We start from the raw sequence: 23,416 nt of genomic DNA, 5'->3' as shown, positions 1-23,416 counted from the left end.
CATTTGTTCAGTGATGAGACTCCTGTGACAGCTTCGTCTGCACGCATCACCTGTCAGACGAGGTGTGTGACTGTGATGCAATCTGTCGTAACACACAGATCAGAGGCCATGATCAACAGTCAGTGTCAGCTGTGCCGACTTTGAAACACAAACATAAAATTTTGTACAGGGGAAAATAGAAGAATCAAAGACCCCACGAGAGTAAGTGTGCTGGCGAAAAATCCCCCTCAATATAAAATGGAGAGGACAGCGAAGAGAGATGACTGAATAATTCATCAGGAAGAAGTCGTCATTGTATAGAAGTAGTAAAGAAGCTGCTGCATTAATATGAAACTTGGGAATTTAAAAACCTTTCTATTAATCTGAAAGAAATACAAAGTTAGAAGACACAAGAGACGACAACACAAGTCATTCTGTAGAAAAGTATGAAAACAGGAAAAAGTTTTTTTAAAGTTCAAAACATTTTGTTTCAGGCAATTTTTTTTATGAATTTAATTAATTGTGAAGGGAACATTGCTTCTCTTTGATTTACATCCCAGACCCTTCTCCTCTCCAGCTCTCTCACACACCCACATGTTGGTTGTCAGGCTCATGGGGCCCTGCATCCAAAAAAAGAATTAGATTATCAGGAGGAGCCTTATACCCATAAAGCTCCTCTTGGCAAAGCAAATTTGTTCAGCACAACACAGCAGCCAGACCATCATTCTGCTGCAGCGATGCTGGTCAGGACAAGTAGGAAAAAAACAAACAACAAAAACATGTAGGTAAACACCCAAAATGCCCATAAAAGGTCATTAGACACAGACAGAGGTGAGATGGCCACAAAGAAAATGTAAGTCATTATTAACCAGTAGTCCTCCTCAGAATTAAATAAATCATAATGCTAAATAAACACTGTTCTAATTATTAAAGATACACACCACTGAAGCCATGAGCCATTTTCAAATGAGTTGGACACTATGAAGTGATATGGCTTGAGGTTGAGGTGGGAGTGGATCTGGTTAGCGTGCTTTCATGTGCTCGTGTGTTGGCTGTTGAACTGATTGTTTGGAAGACCAGCCATAGAATTAAATCTCCTCTAGACTCATCCTGTTCCGCTCTTTATGGAAACTTTATGTGTTGTGTTGATGTAATCCACCCATGACTTGCAGGAGAGCTTCGCTGATCGACGCGATATGAGAGCAGCTTTTGAAAGTGTCTAAATAAGTACTCATCACTCTGAATGCCCATGACAGATTTCTCCCTCTGTATGACACAGTCTGCTCTATTCGTTCTGCACTAATCTTTCTCTCTATCCTAATTAAACTCTTCACCTCGGTAGCAGAAAAACATCCCTACAGAGTGATTCTGCCATCAGGACGGAAACCAGGACATGAACATCTTCTCAGTGGTGCCATCAGACTGTAGAGATGGCACCACTGAGAAGATGTTTACGTCCTGGTTTCCTCCACACACTCCATAATTATGGTCAAATAATTTAGAAAATTAGATTTCATTCCAGATTTTTGCAGCTGGATCCAGGTTGCCTGGTTCTGGTTCCAAATTTCTTCCAAACCACAAACACATGCTGGCATCACTTAATGCTCTAGATCAGTGGTTCCCAAACTGGGGGTCCTCTAAAGAGCACAGCGCTCCCCGAGGCTTTCCACATTCAGAGCCATTGTAATTAATGTCCGCACAAGAAAAAAATGTATGGCTATATGTTGTTGATTTAATAATTCATTCTCTCTCTGCCGGGTCGCGGGTAAGCTGGAGCCTATCCCAGCATTCTTAGCAGGTGAGAGGCAGTGTACACCATGGACAGGTGACCAGTCCATTCACAACCATTCACACACACTCCTAGGGAGAATTTAGAGTCACCGATTAACCTAACATCCATGTCTTTGGACAGTGGGAGGAAGCCAGAGAACCCAGAGAGAACCCACGCATACACAGGGAGAACATGCAAACTCCACACAGAAAGGCCACCGCACCCCAGGTTTGAACCTCCCCCCAGCCCAGGCTCAAACCAGCAAACATTTTGCTGTGAGGCTGCGGTGCTAACCACCACAAAGAAGCAGCCCTAATTCAATGATTTACAACTGTAATTGTAATGTAATAATTTTGGCTTCATCAAAGGACAGGACTCAACCAGAATACATTATTTTTGGAAAAAATCTCACTTTTGAAAGCATTAAACCAAGCATGGTTTCAGCATGGGGTGGGGCCAGGGGTCCATGGCTTTTTAGTATTTGCATGAAGGGGGTCCCCAAAGAAAAAAGGTTGGGAACCACTGGTCTAGATTAATGGGATGAAAATTTTGTCAGATTTGTGGAGCAAATGTGTGCTTCATAAAAATGATCTTCAGATTTATTGATAAAGAAAACACTTGAATGTTTCCATGATTCCCAGAGAAAGTCAAACTCCTACATAAAACTGTAAAACATGATTCGGTCTCTATGTTGTAATTGTTGCTCCTACAGACGGGGACCCACTAGGCCAGTTTGCCATAATCCAGGAGGACGAGGGTCAGTGGGGTCTGATTGTGAAGGAGAGTCTGGACCGAGAGACCAAAGACAGATACACACTGAAGGTGACGGCCACTGACGGGAAGTTTGAGGCCCTGATTACCGTTGATGTTCATGTGTTGGACATCAATGACAACAGTCCAGTGTGTGAACAGGTGTGTGAGGCCCCTCAAACATTTATCTTTCTGGAAAGTCTTGATTAAAAGAGGTCTAATTATTGTTCTGATCCCTTGTTTTCTAGCTACTCTACAGAGAGGTGTTAATGGAGAACTTGCCCCACGGCACGTTTGTGCTCAAGGTTTTAGCTTCAGATCCCGATGTGGGAGCGAACGGCGAGATCTCGTACACCCTGCACGGTCCAGACGCCAACAAGTTCCACCTGGAGCACAGGACGGGTAAGATGATGTTAGTTTGGGGACAACACACTCTCTGGGTCAGTTAGTATTTGGGCTGGTGATCAACACCCAGGACACAAAAACATCTCCAATGTCTTTCCTTTTTCTGCCCCTCACTTTCATTCATCTCTCTTTATTTCTGTCATTCCATCTCCTCAATGACCTCTGAAAGTTTCGATATACTGTAACACGACAATGTAGATTCAAGCCTGCTGGCTTCACAGATGGCAACATTCAGGGACTTTTCAGTCCCTGTAAAGACAAGAACCCCTTTCATAAGCACTTTAACTTGGAAAGACACATTGGTTTGTTGTGTGTAATTTAGGAATTTTCCAGTATTTTTAAACCACCAACCTGCCACCTGGATCTGTCTGGATTTGTCACATGAAATCCAAGAAATGAGTTTTGAGAACAGGGGTTTCATATTTAAACTTTAATTCATAAAAGCATATTGTAGCCTGAAGCATTTGTGTGTCAGAATGAAAAGCCATGTTGTCTGGCGGTGTAGCTGGATACAGAACTATCTTTAATGGGTTGCCATCCTCTCATTATGACCCTTAAACCACTGGAAGCTGCACATGTGAAGTGATTATGTCGAAATACTTTGCTGGACAGACAATTAAAACCAAATAAATCCATAACTTGTCAAAAACTAGGAGCATGCACACTTCTCCAGACAACAAAATTGTGGAGTCTGTGTTCTAAGATGGGCCTTGAAAACTTGTTGTTTTCAAAAAGGTTTTTGTTGCAATGACAGAAAATTAATGAAAGTATTAAGGTTGATCAATTTACTGTTGAATTGTTTAATTCATACAGTAGATGGGAGTACTGTGTTCTCTTCATTGCATTTTAGCTTTAAAAAGCTCTTGCTTCAAAGAGTCTTGCTGAATCCTCCCTCTCCAGGTCAGCTTTTCACTCTGGCCGAGCTGGACCGTGAGAAGGACACGGAGTTCACCTTGACGGCAAAAGCGACGGACGGCGGGGGTCGATCCTGTCAGGCCGACATCCTGCTGATGATCCAGGACATGAACGACAACCCGCCCCACTTTTCCTCAAGCCACTACGAGGTCACCGTGTTTGACAACACAACGGTCCGCACGCCAATCGCTGTCATATATGCCAAAGACCCGGACACAGGTGAGCTGCAGAGAGTGTTGTATCGTTTCTCTCAGGTCACAACATGTCGTGACAAAACCTTCGTCCTGGTATCAGGAATCCTTTTCAGACTGTTGAGCACAGACTTGTTTTTGTGTGTGTACACTCTGCCTGAATATGAGTGTGTTTCAGCTGATCCTCAGCATAATGAAGGACTAATCCATTCCTAACAGAGCCCTGCCTTCTGAAACACCCAACTGATACCTTTCCACTGTGTCATTCCAGCTGTGTTGGTAATGATTTGCTGCTCAGACATTTTACCCCTTAACCCTGGCAGCTTTAATGCCTCGCATTACCTGTGAGCTCTCAGTCATTTTAATCTAGCTCCAGATTCTAATATCCTCTTTAGATTTTTTTTTGTTTTTACAATGTCAAATTTATTCGAATATTTCATCTGAATGTTCACAAACCATCAGATTTTACTGTTTCTGAGTTAAACTGTCATGTTTAATGCACCTTCCCCCATTAGAACACATTAAGCCATTTCTAACAACCATGTCTGACTGTAACACGTCTAACTGAACCACACTATTGCTGTTTCACCCAATATAAAATCACATCATGCTGAGTTTTGACAGCTCTTATATTTGAGTGAAACAGCCAACGCATCGATGAGTAACGCATGTTTTGTCTCTTTTGTGTTTTGCATGCATATTTCCAATGTTGTTTTTTCCTGTTTTTCTCTGGGACTATATAAAAATGTGTTATGTAACATAAGTAAAGTATTTTTTTATTAATATAGAACCTGTCCAGATAAACATCTCAAAGTGCTTCACAATGAACCACAGTACAAAACAGGAAACAAAAAAATAAGCAAATCAAGTTTAAAAGGATGTGTTTTTAGCTGCTTTTTTACGTGTAAATTGTCACTTAATATGAGTGAAAACAAACCTGACAATGAAATCAGGCAACAGACCTCCACCTGTTGCTCTGCTGTTTACACCAAACATACATATTACTTCATTTTACTAAAGAGATTCTGCGTCGCTGACAGGATCATAGTTGTCTGCAGGAAGCCTCGTGCACACTTTTATAATGACAGTTGTGTCATGCGTGATCCACCTCAGCCAATAAATTCAACATGTAACAGCCTATTGTTCCTCTTCTCAACTACAGTAGTTCCAGTTCTGGTTCAGGGCAGCCGTACCAGCTAATTTCACGTTGGTTCAGAAAGCTACTACACAACATTATGTCTGTTTAAATGCCTCTTTTAAAATATTTGAACCTCCCTCCAGAGTAGTCTGTAGTAATTTTACAGCAGAAAAATATTTGTTCCAATAAAATAACATCTTAATATCAGCAGTTTAGATTTTAGATAAGAGTTGGTATGTCTATACTTTATATTTCAGTGTTTCCCCTAACGAACCCCAACGAGACCCCCCACCCCCATGACAAGGTCAAATTTCTATACATCGCCAAGACACAACAGAAATCATTTATCAGGTTTACACTTCATCCTTTGATTAAAAAACTAAACAATCTGATGTTATTTATCTGATTTACATGACGGCATGTCATAGCTGCTCTCACAACAGCTGCAAGCGCTCACACACAGACGAGCCCACTTCCGTTAGCGGACAGAGCGCGTCAAAAACACATCACCCGTCAGAAAATCTGACATTATTAGAGCAGTTTTTTAAACACTTCCATGGAGGTGAAGATGGAGACACTTGCGCTCTAGCGAGGGGTAGCCGGAGTATTTCTCCTGCTTCGGAACAGCGTATCCATCGCAAGAAGGCACACAGCTGGACAAGCTGAATCTACCTTGTAGTTATTTCTGAGTCATAAAGAATATTTAAAGCTAATTCACAGAATGAAAGTTTTTTGTGTTTCTGAGTGTTTTTTATCACAGAATTTCGTCCATTTATTTATTTTAGATCATACAAAAGTTTCTTCATCTGAAAGCAGCTGCAGAGTTCGGTCATTGCAGGTGTGTGTGCTGTTCATATTGTTTGAGCCCAGTAAGGTTTTATAGTCACGCAAAAGCTGACAGATCCATTTTTACACAAAGAGGGACACATTCAGACAGGTAGGTGCAGGCAGCCTGAACAGGTCGGCCACTCCTTCAAATGTGCAGCAGCTTGTCTTCCTCAGATGTGAATTGGGATACATTTATGTTTTCTGGTATCTCAGCATCTGTCAGAAGTTTAACAAAAACATCAGCAAACAGTAAAATCTCTCATCGGCTGGTCATATTTAGGTTTGTTTACTGAAGAAAAGTACAAGAATGTATATTCGTTCCACAATTTGTTGACACAAATGATCTGTTTGTTTAGGGTTTGTGTTAAAAGAATGTTAACCTTTGATCACGACACTCCCAGTAATCTAGCCGATCATCCAGAAGCAGCAGATCCACAACGGCCAAAAGAAATGTGTGTGTGATTCAGCCTCATAAGTTTCTGAGCTTTTCTAACGGGATGGGCGTGTGATTCTTAACACAATGTGAAACAGGCTCAGGAAAAGCACCATGCTTTTCTCAAAGACAGAAAAATAAGTGTACAGTTTGGTGTAGAGACGATGTTTGAATCTGTCAACATTTCCTAATTGACAAAAGTTGATTGTTTTTTTCTCTCCTGCACCATTAAGCAGTCTGTTAGGGTTTTATTTTTACACCCTCCTCAAATCTAAACTAAATTTGTCCAAAATGCACCAGAAAGCGATGATCACACATTAGCATTATGCATCATATTGCATGATGTTAAAGGCATGGAGTAACATCAGTCCAGATGTGTAGAAGTTGTCACATATTCCAGTAGTTTGGCTTTTCAGAACTCTGCGGAGCCTTTTTAGAAAGTAGAGCAGGTGACGGCAGGGGTGGGGTAAATCTGTCTGGCTTTCAGTTCTGTGGGGCAGCGTGACTTAAAGAAATCCTGCTTCTTTTCAGCTAATCAGCCTCATTTTGTGGGATTGAAGAATTTTCTCCAGGCTGTAGGATGAGATGATTTTGAGAGAAAAGTGCAGAAATAAAAAATACAATCCCCAGTGAAATACGATTAGAAACTGTTTCTGTCCTCCGAGGACAAAGTTAAGACCTCTTCTGTCTGTGATTCTGTTCTCCAGGCATAAACTCGGAGGTGAAGTACTCCATCCTGGCAGGCGATGACGGTTACTTCTCTCTGGATGAGTTTTCTGGGGTTTTGCGCCTGGAGCGACCTTTGACCTCCGACACTCCACCCGCCTTCGAGCTGAAGGTGAAGGCCACCGACCGCGGACTGCCTCGTCACCTCTACTCAGTTGCCACGGTGACTGTAGATGTGGTTTCCCTGGACGACTACCAGCCCGTCTTCCTGAGCTCAGAGTACACCGCCCAGCTCCCAGAATCCTTAGAGGTCGGGTCAGAGGTGCTGAGTGTCTCCGCGCTCACCAGAGATGGAGGCGGCCCCGATCCCATCGAGTATCGTATCATCGCAGGAAACAAGGACAGACGTTTCCTACTGAACTCACAAACAGGTCAGAACAGTTTTTACATTTCCCTCTCTGTTTTAATGTTGTTTCATCAGCTGAAGTGGAGCTGCTGGGATTTTCCACACGAAGCTGAGTTTATGGGAAACCCATAAACTCAGCCGTGTTGTGGTTCAGAGGACTGTCATGTTTGCATAACGTTCCTCAGAAAGATGCTGCTGTTGTAAAGCATTCAGAGAAATACAAGAGCACCACAACACAATAACAGATCCGTCAAATATTAACTAAATTAATTTGGGAATGTAAAGTGGAACAAATGAAAACACAAAAACGTGGTGAAATTATTATTAAGAAATAAGAGAACAATCATTTTCATTTATTTCTACTTTATTCATTAATTTATTAAGAAGAAACATTATTGATCTGGAAGCTGCATTTATTTTTTTAAATAGCTATTTTTATATACATTATTGGTCATACATTGGTCATTACATTTTTAGAATTTATTTCATATAAACATGCTTTTTTTTGCATATTAATGACCATTTTTCATACTGTACCAACTTTATTTATAAAGAACTTTCAAACAACAACAGCTGAAACAAAGTGCTGCACCTAATACTGAAACTATAAGAAGCTGTAAAAAACAAATTAATATAGATAAACATGAAATAAAAACAAATAAAATCCAACATAAGACCCATTAAAACATGTTGATTATTCTTGCAAATTTTCACATGAAATTATTTGATTTATTTCTAAAATTTTCTTCCTTTTTTTTCTTCTTTTGTTGGATATTCTGAGAAGAATTTTGATAATAACTAAATTTGCCATCTCATTATTTTTTTTGCTCATTCTTATTTGTTTGTGAGCCAGATGTCATGCAAGAATCAGCCCCATCTACAAAATGATTTACACTTAACATTTTAATATAAGATTAATTAAATTTAAGAAAAACATACTTAAAATATATAATTTGAATTAAAAGGAAAAAGATTTCCTTAAAAACAAAAGTAAAGAAACAATCAACAGAATTAAAGCTCAGATCTGGTCTCACTAGCTTTACTTGCTTCATTTTCTTCAGTTGCATTGTTGCTTGATATTAAAATGATTTAGTCCGTTTGTAGATTTTTATGCTAAAAATCCAAAAGCAATGAGCTGATGTTTGCTGAGGAGCTGATTTGCCGAAGATTTACATCCAGATAATCTGGCAGAAAGTCATCGTCTCCCTTTAAAAACATAGAAAATCTAAAGATTTATGAATCAGAGCTCAAATTTGAAAACGATCTCTGAGCTTTAGAGACATAAAGAAGAAACAAGTTTCTGTCTGAAGCAGCTAAGTTGATGCAAAACTTCAAAGCACAAAGCAGGAAACATGAAAACAATTTAATAAAGGTTGTAATCAGATTTCCCTGCAGGGCAGCTGGATGCTGCGTGTCAGGTTTAAAATAATTAGCTGTGTAATCAAATGAATAAGTATCATACCTTCATTAATATACAACCACCTCTGGTCCCTGGTGACCTTCACAGGGAAATGCTGAATGTTCCAAACTCACTAATGAAATAGCTGCTTAATTTGATTATCTTTGATAGATTTCAGACAAACGCTAACATGTTGAGTTCAGAAAGTAAACAAGCTCAATTAAAAATGTTTGTAGAGAAAAAATATATTTTTTTTATTATATTTCAGAATTTTGCTTCTGAAACTAATCCAACACCCGTCCTTAGATTTGAGAATTATATGTTGAGTTTTCTCTGTAAGTGGAGAAGTGAGTGTAGGTTTATCACAGTCTTAAACTGAATTCAGCTACAACATAAAAACTAAGCTGGTTAAAAGTGAGGAAACTTTGAAGAAGGTTTGTTTGGGATGAATAATAACTGTAATCACTTCAGGTTGGGAAAAAGGAATTAGTGTTGCTTAGTTTGGAAACTAATCAAGCATTGAGAGGAAGAAATCTGGCAAAAACAAGACAAATGTATTGTCCTGAAATAAAAGTACACCTTTCCAGATTTTTGACTTTTGTGCATCAGACTTTTGACTTCACAACATTTCCTCCTGATTTTTATCCATCTGCTGTCTCTGTAGTTCCCACTGGTCAGTTATTTTTTGTATGTATCACACAGTTCAAACCAGAGAATTAAGTTTGAACTCAAATACATCACTTGATTTCATATTTAGAGTTTGGATTAAGGGATTGTGACCAGAATAATGTAATTTTCCCCTCGGTGAATGGATGTGTAACTGGTAAAGATGATGTGTGAGGATTGCTGTGACCTGTATGATCCACACTGACATCCGCCTTCAGTCCAGCTCTGTTTCTTTTTGTAAAAGTTTATTTCTATCCTTCTGGTTTTGTCCACTACATGATGAAGAGACCGACTCACCAGCTTGTTGAGATCACACTGCATAATTTATACACTACATAATGAGTTTGACTTTTTAATGTCCTCAGAATGACTCAGAAGATAAATGATTGATTCTCTGCATCATCAACAAATATCTCCAAGGATGCTGGTAAGGATGTAGTTGTAAAGAGTAAATCAAACTTTGCCCAGGAACGGGGTGTTTTTTATGTTCTTGACACAGCAGTTTATCATACCTTACTGGAGGAAGCAGATGGACGGTGCTTCACCATCACAGCAGCATGACGAGTCGGTGATTCACAGTGAAGCGTTCGATGGTCCACAAATCTCTCTCTGGCTGAGAGTGAAGTGTAAGCTGAGCGATGAAGATGACACAGAGTGATGCTTATTCAAAACACACTGGAAAACTGTTAAACAGCATTCATTAAGAGCTTTACAAAGAAAACTAGAACGCTTTGGATAAATAAAGACACAAGGTGTTAATCTGCAACTCATCATTTACAAGAAAAGTCCTCGATCTTGTATTTAAAACGGTCATTTACTGTAGTTTAATTATTTTATAGAACAACCAAGACAAGCATCATCAATTCAGCTTTAAGTCATCTCAAGTCACTTTTACAAACAGTCCTATTCAATCCAATTCATTGTCATCCGAGTCTAATTCAGTTAAAACAAATCCATTATGTGATGGACATTAGTCCAATTTATAATGTTTAAATAAACCAATTCATGAAAAATAATTATCCAGCTAAGTAGGGCAAAATATTGCATCAAATGCTCGGTTTCATAAAGCCCTCTATACTCCACATGCACATGATGGCGGGCAACAGTAGAGTGGGAAAAAAAACTTCCTTTTAACAGGAAGGAAAACCTCCAGCAGAACCAGATCCAGGAAAGGTGGCCATCTGCCTCGACCAGTAGGAGGCGGAGAGACTGAGGCCCAGTTTGGGCTCTGGGTCATTTGATCTTATTGGAGATTCATTCAACAGCTTGAAGATACAAAACTGGCACCAAACAGCAAACCAAGCTCAAACTTCCACTCATTACAAATCCATTTTTATTCTCACATATTTATTTCCTCTACCTACATCCTACACAGATCTTACCCATCGCTCTGAGCCATGGGCTGAGCTGGTCCAGTGCTGCGCCACAAATAGGGTTGAAGTAACGTAGGTGCTGGTAGGGAGCTAAATACGTCAATCAAAACTCTCGCAGTACTTCGCCTGTCAAATATGTGCTCCATAAACCTGGACGTCACTGTCAGTCTATTACTATTTGTTCTAGGCTTAAAGAACTGCTGCTTCTTTACACTTAAACTTATTATTTTTATTAATGGTAGGCATTCAAAAGCAGAAAAAACAAATCAGACAATGATGCTTCAAAGTTAGATGTAATTGTCTAAATATAAAACATTAAAACTACCAGCAGATCACTGTTAGCTCATTTCTTTCACAAGTTAACAGAAGCAGAAGCCTTTAAACTTCCAGATTCTGAAGTGCAGTGAATGCAGCATGATTTGACTTAAAGGCAGGAGGCAGCAGACAGCTGTGGACAATTGTGGACACATTTTCATACAAACAAGGAGTCAGAATTGTGTTTTTTTTGTGGCACACAGGGTGCAGTATAAAGATCTGAGAACCAGAGTGTTATGTTCCTTTTTTTAGGTCTTTGTTAGGACACGAGCAGCAGCAATCTGGATTAGTTGCAGGTGTATTTGTTATTTTTTAGAGACCCTAAAAATCCCCATTACAGTAGTCAAGACTACTGAAAACAAGTGCATGAATAAGTTCTTCTAACTGACACTGAGCCATCATTCTCCTCATTCTACAGATATTCTTTAAGTGGTAAAAGACTTGTTTGGTTACTTGTATAATGTAGCTGTTAAGATTTAGATCAGAGTCCAAAATCACACCAAGATCTCTAAGCAGACACCAACACATCACCACAGGCGGCATGGCGTGCAACGGCCCGTTCAGCTTTTCTAAATTCTGTTTGCTGTTTAGAAAACACAAAATGCATATTTTGTCTCACATGTCTGTCTGAGGACACAGTGGTGCAGTTAAAGCTCAAAAAACCATTTTTATGTTTTATTTTTTATAGCTGAAATCAAATTAAACCTTTTGTAGCATTTAGAAGATTTCACAAGGTTTTCAAAACATGCACTTGACTTTGTGTTGTTGTTCACAATGAAACAAGCAGAAACCAGAGGGCCTCAAGCTGACAGTGACAAACAACGCTCATCCAATTCCTTCTCTCTGGGAAGCCACTCCACGCTGTGCAGGATGAGCTCAGACTGCTGAGAGCAAAACACAAAACCCAGAAAAAAAGCTTTGCTGATGGAAACCTGGCAGCAGGCAACACAAGCAGCTGTATGTTTATATCCAAGACTCACTGTGCAGGATTTCAGCTGTCACCGCCACAATGAATCTCACACATTAGCATAATTACTGTACCTGCACAAACAGCTGCAGCACAGAGGAATTTCTATGGAAGCATCAGAGACGGTTGATAACACTGAAGCTGCCTGTCAGATGGTCCAAAATGCTGCACGCCACAGAATCCCTAAATCTGAATCTTGAAGCGTTTCTAATTATTTTTCCCTCCACCAGGGCAGAGGTTATGTTTTCATCGACTGTCTGTTAGTAACATAACTCAAAAAGTAATGGACGGATTTTGATTAAATATTCAGGAAATATGTGAAATGGAATAATGAAAAACTAATTATATTTTGGGGACGATCCGGATCACTGCCTGGATTCAGGAATTTTTTTAACACTAGAAGTCCTAACATTTCCTTACCCCTAGAACCACCAGAGGGGGTCATTTCGACACCCTGCCGACGCAGCATAAAAATTACTTTAAACTCTGTGGAAGCAGCAATGAGTCAGGCCCGACGAGTGGAAAGAGAGAGAAAGGCACAGAGAAACTATACAGTTAAAAAAAAAAAAAAAACTCCAGCGAAGTTCCTAAAATGATTGACAGTTCGACGGCAGCAGGCCCTTCATCAGCTGCTGTGGATGATGATGATGATGATGGTTGAAGCTGTGGAAAGCTGCACTGCTTTCATATCACTGATGTTCTGTTATGAGTAAAGAGACCAGTTAAACCAGTAAGCATGATCCATACTAAATTAGCAGGGAGCACGCTAACAGTTAGCTTTAAACACGCTAGCTGTTTACAAAGTTATGATGAAGTGATGAAAACACGCCAATAAAACAGCTGTTTTAGTACCTTTTAATTTTAAAAAGTGTCTTATTACTGTTTTAATTAACTAAATCATCTTATTGAAATTAAAAAAACCATCATTCATCACCATTAACAGTGAGTCAGCAAATTTCTGATTTTCTTTATCAGTTTGTTTTTGGTTGTGGGCTGATAGTTGAATACTTTTGATTTAAAATGTGTTATGTGTTCTTTAGTTAAACCTGGTTGAGATAACATAGAAGAGAAGAGCAGCAGCAGACACAGATACATGGTTTCTAACTAGAAATAGTTTTCTTCTTATTCATCATTTCTCATGTCTGTTCTTTGTTTTCTTGCTCCCTAAAACAGAAAGTAGGATGAATTCTGCTCTAACGCCCATCAATGTGCTCGAGTATACATTTTTATTTTGTTAACAAATTACAATATGAAGTATTTAACATGTCTACTCACACTTATTCCTGCTAGCTAACTGTATAGTTTCTCGTCCAGTATGTCTACTCCTATCTTGGTCCTGTTGTAGTATGAGGAGCTGGATCCAGGAATGTTTTTAAGAATTCTTTACTAGGGGGAGATAGGGATCATTTTGCCATTAGAGCTTCTATCACATCAGATAATGCCCAGAATCAGGCCAGTGACCCAGTGGCTTGGCGGAGGTCTGCGCTCTCTGAGTGCTTCTAGTTTGTGAAAGTTTTCATGATTGAGATAAAAATGACATCTCAGACCTCTGACAGGGTGTCTGCAATTTCATTTCCTTTTGATGAAATATTGATGGATTTCTAATACAGACATTTTTCATGTTTCATGCCTTGTGTTTCACATACAATGTTAATATTAGTCAAAAAGTTATTCTTAACTATATCTGCCAACCACTTCACCTTTAATCATTCACATTACAATTATTTTGCTTTATCATCTATAATAGTAAAGACTTCTTTTTAGGGTAAAAGGACAAAGATCAAACCAGAAGTTCAGGCTTGGTGCTTTAAAGCACGATGCTGCTTTAAATTGATGCTCCATGCTGGAAAACAAGTTGTGAAGTGTGGTTTCTCTGCCTCAGGACGCTGCAGGGCAACAACTGCCCCAGGAATGTGCTTAATGAATGTCAATATGTCATCAAAACAAGTGAGAAGCTCAGCGATTTAAAGTCAGTGTCGTGTTGCTTTAAGGAAACTATTGTCAGCTCCAGAAACAGCACACGTAATTTAACTTTGGCAAGAACAAACATGTCTTTGATGTTTCTTTTTTTATGTCAGTGAAAGTCTCTGACTTTGGATTTACATAGTTTGTTTTCAGGAACAGTGAACAGGAAAACACTACAGTTCAGTGCTGTTCATCAGTTCAGATAAAACTTTATGTGGCCTGTTATGCAAATCTGTTTTATATCAGTATAAAAGGTATTTAGTGCATCAGTGTGTCCTTGCGGAGTCAATAAGAATTTAAATTGTTATGTTTTCTCACTGAGACAAACTCTTGTACAGAATAATTTATTCTTCCTATAAAACACTAACCATACCACTTTACAACTCAGTGTCCACTCCGATTAGAAATAACAAAGCTGTTTTAAGTTTGTCTTTGAAGCAGGGATTTTTGGTGTGCATGCTTCTCTTCCACATCATTTTGATCTGAGGCTTATAAATGAGTCAGATATGACACCCCTGGGATGTGAATGTAAAGTAGTTTGTTCTGTTTTATCAGCTAAACTCACCGCTCTTACACAATGCACTCGACCTACAGTTATTGTGTAACCATATCAAGTGTATAAATGAGCCTCATTAAGCTTTATGTTGATGAAATGATAAAGTGGATGAGTCAGCCTGGTGAGAATGCACAGAAGAGAGTGAATGAGATGTGGAGCATCGATAACAAGAGAAAATTGGTTTCCACTCAGCTTTCTCAAACTAGGAAAGTGTAAAAAAAAAAACTCAACAATTGATAGAAAAAAACAAATGAATAAATAACGGGTGGATTTCTCTGACTCGAACCAGCTGCAGAAATCTCTGTGATCTCAGGAAAATCGATAAAGTGAGACCTGCGCTGTGTACGAGGTGCAAATAATTTACTTGGTGAAACCTGGAGGTGTTCAGTTTGAAGGGAATGGTAGATGGTTGTTTATGTTGGATCCTGTTTTTGTTTTATCGTAATGAAATGTGGTTCAGCAGACTGGCTGGCAGCCTAGGAAAACAGGGAGCACGTCTCACCCACACACTCTAACTCTGCTGGATATGATGAGCTGCAGCGGGCAGATAGCTCAGGCTCTGTGTGGGATAATAAGCTCACTAAGAGATATTTTGTCTCTTCAGACCTGTTCAGTGTAACAAACAGGACAAGGTAACAACCTTTACAGTTGGCGCCCCATCCCCGAACAATGGAACCTATGAACACTTGTTTCTGTGAGCTCATTAAAAAACTACATGCTCAGATTTTGTTTGTCGACATCTGTGGTTTAAATCTGGTTTCCACCAGGAGTGATAGCTTACAGTACTTCAGCAGCTGACACAGTCAGCTGCAAGTAATTATGACTTTTCATTTTGTTAGTATTTCTGGTCTTCATTAAGGACTAAAATGTGTTGATCTTCTTCCTCAAAGTATAGTACTGGATTATTGTTGATAAATGATATGAAGTTATTAGTAACTAAATTAAATTTATTTGTTTTTTATTGCATTTTAGTGAACATTAAATTACAGCTAACTGTCACATAAACATTAACAATTAATAATTAATACATTTTAAATTAAATTAACAATTAAAAAAAGGCCTATAACTCTAAAAAAAAGTCCATAAATATTCAACTTACAAAGAAGTGACGATGGATCTGTACATTAGTCACACTAGCATATGAGTTAGGATGAGCGGGAGTGTGCAAGCAAATAGGTGCGTGCATGTGTTTCTATGTGTGGTTGGGGGGGGGTTAAGTGTACTCGTTTGGCCGGGGGGGGGGGGGGCTGGGCGGGCCTGGGGGTGGTGGGCAGTGGGTCTGCCGCTGTCCCCATCCTCTCATTCCCCGTTAGGGGTGTGGGAGGGTGGGTACTTTCTGGAGTTGGTGACAGCTCACTGGCTGTGGTCCCTGAATGGCCCGGTCGTGGGGGGCGGCCTCTCCTGGCCTGTCTTGCCCTGGGGGGTGCCTAATGCCGCTAGAGGCTAGAGGCTCATCATCCAAAGGGAAGTTTGCTTCCCTCTTGTGTTGGTGTTTTGGTGTCTCGGAGAGGGTATTGGGGACCTCTCACACCCCAGTTCCCCCTGTTTGTGGCTGGTGGCGGCCGGGGGGGGGGGGGTTGCTTGGGGCTCGCTGTCCTCTGGTCCGCCTGGGGTGTCCCCCACGGGGCATGGTGGGTGGGTTGTGTGGAGTGACTGTGTGGTGGTGAATGCTTGTGGGTACGGCGCAGGGGAGGGGGGAGGGTGTGAGTGTGGGGTTATATGGGGTGCAGATTGGAGTAGGTGGGGGGAGGGGGCAGATAGCACCCTGGTTCCCGGGGTGTGTGGCTGTGACATCAGGGTGTGTGCTGGCCTACACCGGGTGGCTGTCTGGGGGGGCCTGGTCTTCCTAGGCATGTTGCGGGTCCTCTGCCTCTCGGGGGTGGGGCGGCCGCCTCTGGGCTCCTGGGGCCCTGGACCCTTTGCTTGGGCTGCCCTGGGTGGCCGGTCCCTGGTGGGGCCGGCGGCTGCTGATCTTGGCCCACTGGGACTGTGCCCACGAACCGTGGGGGGCTCTTGCTGGGGCTCTCCTCTGCCACCCTTCGGGTGGGGCTGGAGTCGTCTTCGTGGTGGGGTGGCTTGGGTTGGTGCTCCAGGTCTGCTGCTGAGGGCCCAGGCCTATGGCCCTGGTCTGCCTCTGGCCTCTGTGGAGGCGTGGTCACATTTGCATGATCTCACTCACCACTCTTCATCACTGATCACTCCTTGTTTCTCATGCTCTGCATGCTGACACAGTCACTGAGTTGTCTAGTGGGTTTTAATACTTTTTTTTTTTTTTTTTTTCTGTGAGTTAGTATCTGGTCGCTGTTATGTCTTTTTGATTTGGTTATTATTTAAACACTCTTAATGACTAGCTAGCAGCCCTGTTTTTTCTGTGTGTGTGTTTCTGCTTTTGTAAAAGTTGTAGGAAATTTTCTGGTGTGTTCATGTACAGGTGTAACAGTTTGTTGTCTGGTGATGGTGTGGATTGAAGGTTGTAGTTGCCTTCTGTCTGTGATCTTTTTGTCTCCTTTCTTCTTTCCCTTTTGCTCTTTTTGCTATTTTCCATCTTTTTCTGTCCCCTCCGGTCAGGTCCAGCAAGATTACATAGATTCCGTGATTCAAAGTAAATAAATAAATAAATTAATCACATTATCAAGAGGAGCCTTACCCATAGGCCTCCCCTTGGTAGAGCAAATTTGTTCAGCACGATACAGCAACCAGATTATCATTTTGCTTGCTATGATGCTGGACAGGACAAGTTAAAAAAAAAAACCATTAGTCACACTGGCATATCTAACAAATCAACTCCTCAAAGTTATTTGCTTTCCAGTTTCCATTAACTTAAAAATAGGATGCTTCCCACAGTTGGAGTTGTGATGTTTAACAAATTAATCCATGCCTTTTTAATTTCAGTGATTATCAAACCATGGTTACCTTTATCTCATATCGCATGTTTTCCTGATATCGTGCAGCCCTTGTGTTAGCCGTGCAAAGCAAGCGCTGATGATTGTTTTAGTGGTGGATGAACAATCTTTGACTAAACATTAGAGCCCTGTGCCCATTCTTTTTAGGCCTTTGTTCAAAAGTTGCATACCAATAATGAAACCACAAGGTCTGTTTAAATCGAGTCATAGTAAAGGGAAGACTTGTGAGATTTGTTAAGATTTGTAAATAAGTATGTGTGTTGCTGGTGAAGACTAAATGAAGATGACACAAAGCACAGATGGAAAAAGTTTAAGGCTCTCTGAAAGCAAACAATTTTAGGATGAGTATGAAAATCTCTGGAGAGATGCATTTGTAGCTCCTTAACCACTAAACTGCAACACCCAGCTCTTGATAAAGTAAAGCAAAACTAAATTAAAGAGGTTTTAATGCAGACAGACTGGGCCTAGTCTCGACAAAAGGCCATTTCTGCACAGTCTGGCACCATCTGTTCACTTAAAAGGTTCAGAGAAAAGTTTAGGTTGTTGACAATTAGTGCTCTTTCTCCTGTTAAATCAAACCACAAAATGCAACTATATTAAAAATCAATCTGTGGATTGAACTATTTCACCAATAATCTATAAAATCCTACAAAATGAGCATTACAGATGATTCAGATGATGAAGGCAGCATGTGTGAGCAGCTGTAGTAAAGACACATTAACTTAAAAAAATTAGCTTAAAATTACTGTTTATACACTAGCTGACAACTAAATAATGATTTCCAAAGTGCTCCTTTCTTCATTCTTTGTCTGCTAAAGAAAAAAATTGTGTATTTTCTTTGTCATCCAACATGGAGACATCGTTAATAATGAGAGGAAAGCAAACAGTCTAACAAAGCTCCACTGAAGACATGAACAGAGGACCGAGCAGGAGGTGATGAGGTCTATCTGTTAAAGCTCCACAGGTTTACCAGGTTTATCTAAACATCTGAGCTGAAGGGAGGACTTTAGGGGGGGGAGGACTTGACACAGAGCATCCCTCTGACTCTGACACATCTTTTATTGCTGCCATAAATTGAGAGTAGGCTTCACATGTGGATGACAGCTAACACATCAAGACAGCAGCCAGCTGTGGAGAGATTTATCGCACCTGAAAGGTTAAACTCACGAGCTGATAAAAGTAAGAGTTTACAAGACATGTCACATGATTCCACACACATGATGTGTTTGATTTATGGTGGATATTATCATCCAAAGCACCCCCCCCTCGCCACAAGAGCATCCATTTAAAGACACTAATGTCTGTCACTGTATGTAATGTTGACTGCATTCCAGTATCATGGGCGTTCAAGCAGAGCGGTAAAATAGTAGCTTTCATAGAGGAGGAGGGGGTTGATGACATGAATGTAAAAAATTTGTAGCTGAGAAGCAGGAAGGAAACTTGTAGGATAAGGTGTGAATAAAGATCTGTGTCACTGAGACCTTTTAAAGTTGTGGTAAATGTGGTGCTTTACATTAGGACGGCACATCACATCAACCTGTCTGCTAGCACGTCATCATGTCGATGTTTGATTCTCATTTTAAATAATACTGAGAAATAAAAGCAATTAGAAAGATTTACTTGAAATTATTTGTATACACACACACACACATATATATATATATATATAAACAGGTGAGAGGTAGGGTACACCCTGGACAGGTCACCAGTCCATCGCAAGGCCAACACATAGGGGACAAACAACCATTCACACTTGCACACACCCTGAGGGAGAATTTAGAGTCATCAATTAACCTATCATGCACTGCATTGGGTAATTGGATAATTAGATTCTTGCTACTGGGCATTTTAAGGAGTCTGCCTCATTTAAGCCACAAACTTTAGTTTTTCTCTTCAGTTTAGTAACACCATGGTGAGATCCAAAGGGATCTGAGACCTTCAGAAAGAAGTGATTGGCAATCAAAAGACATTAAAATTACGAGATATTTGCTGTAAAAACAAAACAAAAAAAAATAATTAAAACAGGACGAAGACTAAAGCTTTTCAGAGAGCAAGGCATGTATATTTATATAGAGCATGTCATACATAAAATCAGTTCAATGTGCTTTAGAACATGTAAAGAGAAACAGAAACTATTAAAATCATAATAAGACCCTAATTAAAAAGTAGTGCATAAATCATAAAATGTAAAAACATTTAAAATGGTAAAATAAACCTGCTTCTCTCTGTTTAGTCTGGACTGTAGTAGGTTTATACCCTCTGAACATAATACAGATGTATTCTGGGCTGAAACTTCTCTGTGATTTGTGAGCAAACATCAGGTTTTAAAATCAGGGTAAAGATGCAGCTGTCATGGTCCGGGCCTGGTTTGCTGCAGCAGGGCCTTTAAAATCACCATCACAGAATCCACAATGAACTCAGACAATGTTTGAGGACAAGAAAAAAAAAAGAGTTCTGGAGATTTCTGGTCTTGTTCCTTTTGAGATGCTGTGCATCAGCTGTGCATGCACGACACTTCGAGTTAATTTTGGGGTCAACGTTCTGACAGTCGATACCAGAGACTGATGGTTGTTATTTCAGCCAGGGCTCCAATTACACAGGGGCTTATATTTGGGGCTTTGCCCGCCATGTGCTTGTGCATATATATTAGTGCACGGTAGCTCATTCAAAAACATCCACACTGCCAAAAATATTCTGCTACTGCTGTATGAAGCTAATTCAATCATAAGCATCTCATATGGAGACGAAAAGTTCTGTTAACAACCACAAAGCAGCATATGAAGTGGCTGCTGTGCGGGTGGCTCGGGTGCACAAGAAACTAATAATGCAGCTGTTCATGGCCATGAAATAAACTGAAATAATCAGTTGTTCCGAAAATGTTCTTTATCTAATGTATGTAAGTAAACTTACATAACTGATAAATCATCGCTATTCTTTTTAGGAAACATCAGGAACCTTATGGAAATTCAGATATACCCTGAGAGTGGACTGGCTCTCCCATAGTGTGTCACCTGGATGCTTTTATCAGAGCTCGTCTGCTTTTCAAGGGAGCCAAGCTGCTCTAGGCTAAATATTTATTTAATTTCTCTTGGTTCACATTTATCAATCATGTCGTTTCCAGACCGAATGCCCTCAGTTTCTGCCCACATCTTAACATCTTCATTCTCCATCGTCAGAGCCACCAGCACGGTTGCACGTTAAACTAAGTCCGTGTTTCTGTGTTGCTGACTTCTGTAACAAGTTCTTAACAATTCAAGCACTTGATCCACCCCATCAAATGTAGAAACACCAACCACCGCATGAGCACACTAACATTCAAACACCGTGTCAGACGGGAGATTCTTGTACTACTTATGTTGACCAACCAAAACTACTCCTCTAAGACTTGTTCTTTTCCTTGTCTCTTAGGTCTTCTGACCCTTATGGCCCCACTGGATTTTGAAGTTTCTCGGGAGTATTACCTGTCTGTGGAGGGAAGCCGAGGCAAGTCATCCCTCACCGACATCACCACGGTGATCATCAACGTGACAGACGTGAATGACAACCCGCCGGTGTTTGGACAGGGCGACTACAGTGCAGAGATATCAGAGGATCTGACGCCCGGAAGCCTGGTGATGAAGGTAAGAGCCGTACAGAGAGGAGCACCAGCATCTACAATGCAAGTGTAGATTCTAAATAATTTACTAAATTAAGGGACAAGGTTATGTTTATGCAGAAAATAATTTGTTTTTCAGTGTTAAAAGTTTAGGTTGTGTAACTGAACACAAGATGGAGCATCTCACTGAAGAATTGAAGGTCACTGTGAAGAAATCATTTTATAATGAAGTTACACAAATACATGCAGAACACAGGAGTTGATTCAACTCGGCTATATTTATTTAGTGCCTATTCAAGACAAAATCATTTCAAGGTTTTGTTATAGAATCCAATTTAAATTTACTGTGGTGTGTGAGAAAGGCTCATCGTTTACATGAAACAAGCTGGAGTCCATCTGATAAATACGGTTTAAACCAGCCTAATGCAGTTGTTTTATTCCCAGTAATGTTCAGTTTTGTGATCAGTGGCATCAATGACATCCAGCAGGACCAGGATAGACAGCAGGCTTTTATCTGAAGCTGGAAGGAGATCGTTGGTTAAGTTTTCCTGTGACTTTTCAGACCCACGAGTCCTGACTGAAGCTCTTCAGTGGAGTTGAAACAGTTAAATGTTGATGCAAAGCAGAATTTTCTGTCCTGCTTTCAAGCTCCAACACACACGTGTTCACACATAAATGACTTGTACCAGCACAGATATCAAAGGTGTGACCCGCTAATGTTTCATTTTTATGCAGGAACATGCACTCAGACCTTCCCTCAACAAATCCACACACACACACATTATTATGACAGCGTGTGACAGCTGGACTAAGAAAATGAGATTACACACAAATATGAAGATTTCAACTCATGCAACAAGTTAGAATGATAACATCACACGTACAATAACAGCATGATGGCATGAGATGATCTTGCGTGAAAATCTGATTAAATACACACACGTTTATTTGACAACATGTCAGTTGTCATGTCAGGCCAGCAGCAGATAACACGGCAATAACACAGCTCAGTGGCTCCGCTGGCGGTCACGCCACAGCTGGCTGATGAGCCTGGAATCACACAGCTTTACATCTGACATTTCTCTCTGCCCGCCGTCTGGCCCCATCTCTGCTTCCTCACTGTTTTACATTAAAAATGCCATCTTTCATATTTAAGGAAAGAAAAATGGTGAATTTTATTGTTGTTCAGTCCATGGAGATAATGAGGAAGAGAATGATGTTTGATGGGTTGTAGTATCTTTTATTACCTTTTCTTAAAGGACAAAAGCTTATTTTCATAATTAATAATGAAATATTATTAGATGAAATGTGTATCTCTGTGTTAAGATCGACAGAAAATAGCAAATGAGCAAGAAAACCTCTTAACTGTTGTTAAAGCAAAGGAGGACTTAAATCATCTGGTGGAAAACAAAGCCGATGAACTGTTTAGCTGAATGGAAGTCAAATCAGGACAATACAAAAGTTAATATTATAATCACATCTGAGTCTACTGTTGGCCAAACCAAAAGAAAAAGTTAAAGCAGCTCATTAATACCGTTTCCTAATATAACAGCGATTCAGCTTAAAGAAGTATCAGAGTTAAGGTTAGAAAAGGATCACAGTTAGGGTGAGGTATCAAGGTCACTGCTTTAATAATAATACCAATAGAACAAAAGTTTACTTATACAATTAATCTTAAAGGAGTGATGCATCGCAGAGACACACACATATATATATATATATATATATATATATATATATATATGTATGCAGGAAAAAAAAAAGCTGAGTATGTGAATTGATAAATGAATCTGGTCACCGCCACATCATAAAAACACAAAGATCTAGAGCTGTTTATAAGTGATTGTGTATTTTATTTAAGGAATGTGCTGCTTGTGTATTCATGTGATAAATTTTCCTTTAGTCAGATTCCGCCCTGACTGCTGTAGATGCTCTTTGTGCCAAATAAAGGTTAAACAGGAGGTCGATTAAAAGCATTCAGCTGGAGAACTCAAGCTATTTGTCATCCAGGCTTAAAGACTGTTGAATCTTTTTCTAAGAATTTGGTGGACAAACGTAGGTCTTTTGATGCAGTTTGTGGAGTTTTACTTGCTCCACACTCCGCTTACAAGAAGACAGCAAATCACTTACAAATCAGTGATTTTCATAAACAACACGGTTTGTTCCAAATCTTTAAAAAGTCAGCAGAAATCTGT

At 40.0% G+C, this 23,416-nt stretch overlaps 1 protein-coding gene across 1 annotated transcript in view; it reads left to right on the top strand.

The window, feature by feature from the left end:
• fat2 (FAT atypical cadherin 2) overlaps positions 1 to 23,416 on the top strand; it is a 126,080-nt gene that overhangs the window by 64,259 nt on the left and 38,405 nt on the right. The window contains exons 13-17 of the mRNA XM_041989958.1: positions 2,463 to 2,662; positions 2,749 to 2,902; positions 3,806 to 4,039; positions 7,118 to 7,507; positions 21,035 to 21,246. Of these exons, the coding sequence (XP_041845892.1) occupies positions 2,463 to 2,662; positions 2,749 to 2,902; positions 3,806 to 4,039; positions 7,118 to 7,507; positions 21,035 to 21,246 (1,190 nt within the window). The remainder of the gene's footprint in view (positions 1 to 2,462; positions 2,663 to 2,748; positions 2,903 to 3,805; positions 4,040 to 7,117; positions 7,508 to 21,034; positions 21,247 to 23,416) is intronic.

The sequence above is a fragment of the Melanotaenia boesemani genome, chromosome 7, assembly GCF_017639745.1.
Source record: "Melanotaenia boesemani isolate fMelBoe1 chromosome 7, fMelBoe1.pri, whole genome shotgun sequence".
In the NCBI taxonomy this organism is placed as follows: Eukaryota; Metazoa; Chordata; class Actinopteri; order Atheriniformes; family Melanotaeniidae; genus Melanotaenia; species Melanotaenia boesemani.
The sequence above is the reverse complement of the archived record's forward strand: the minus strand, read 5'-3'. Positions and strand labels throughout refer to the sequence as shown.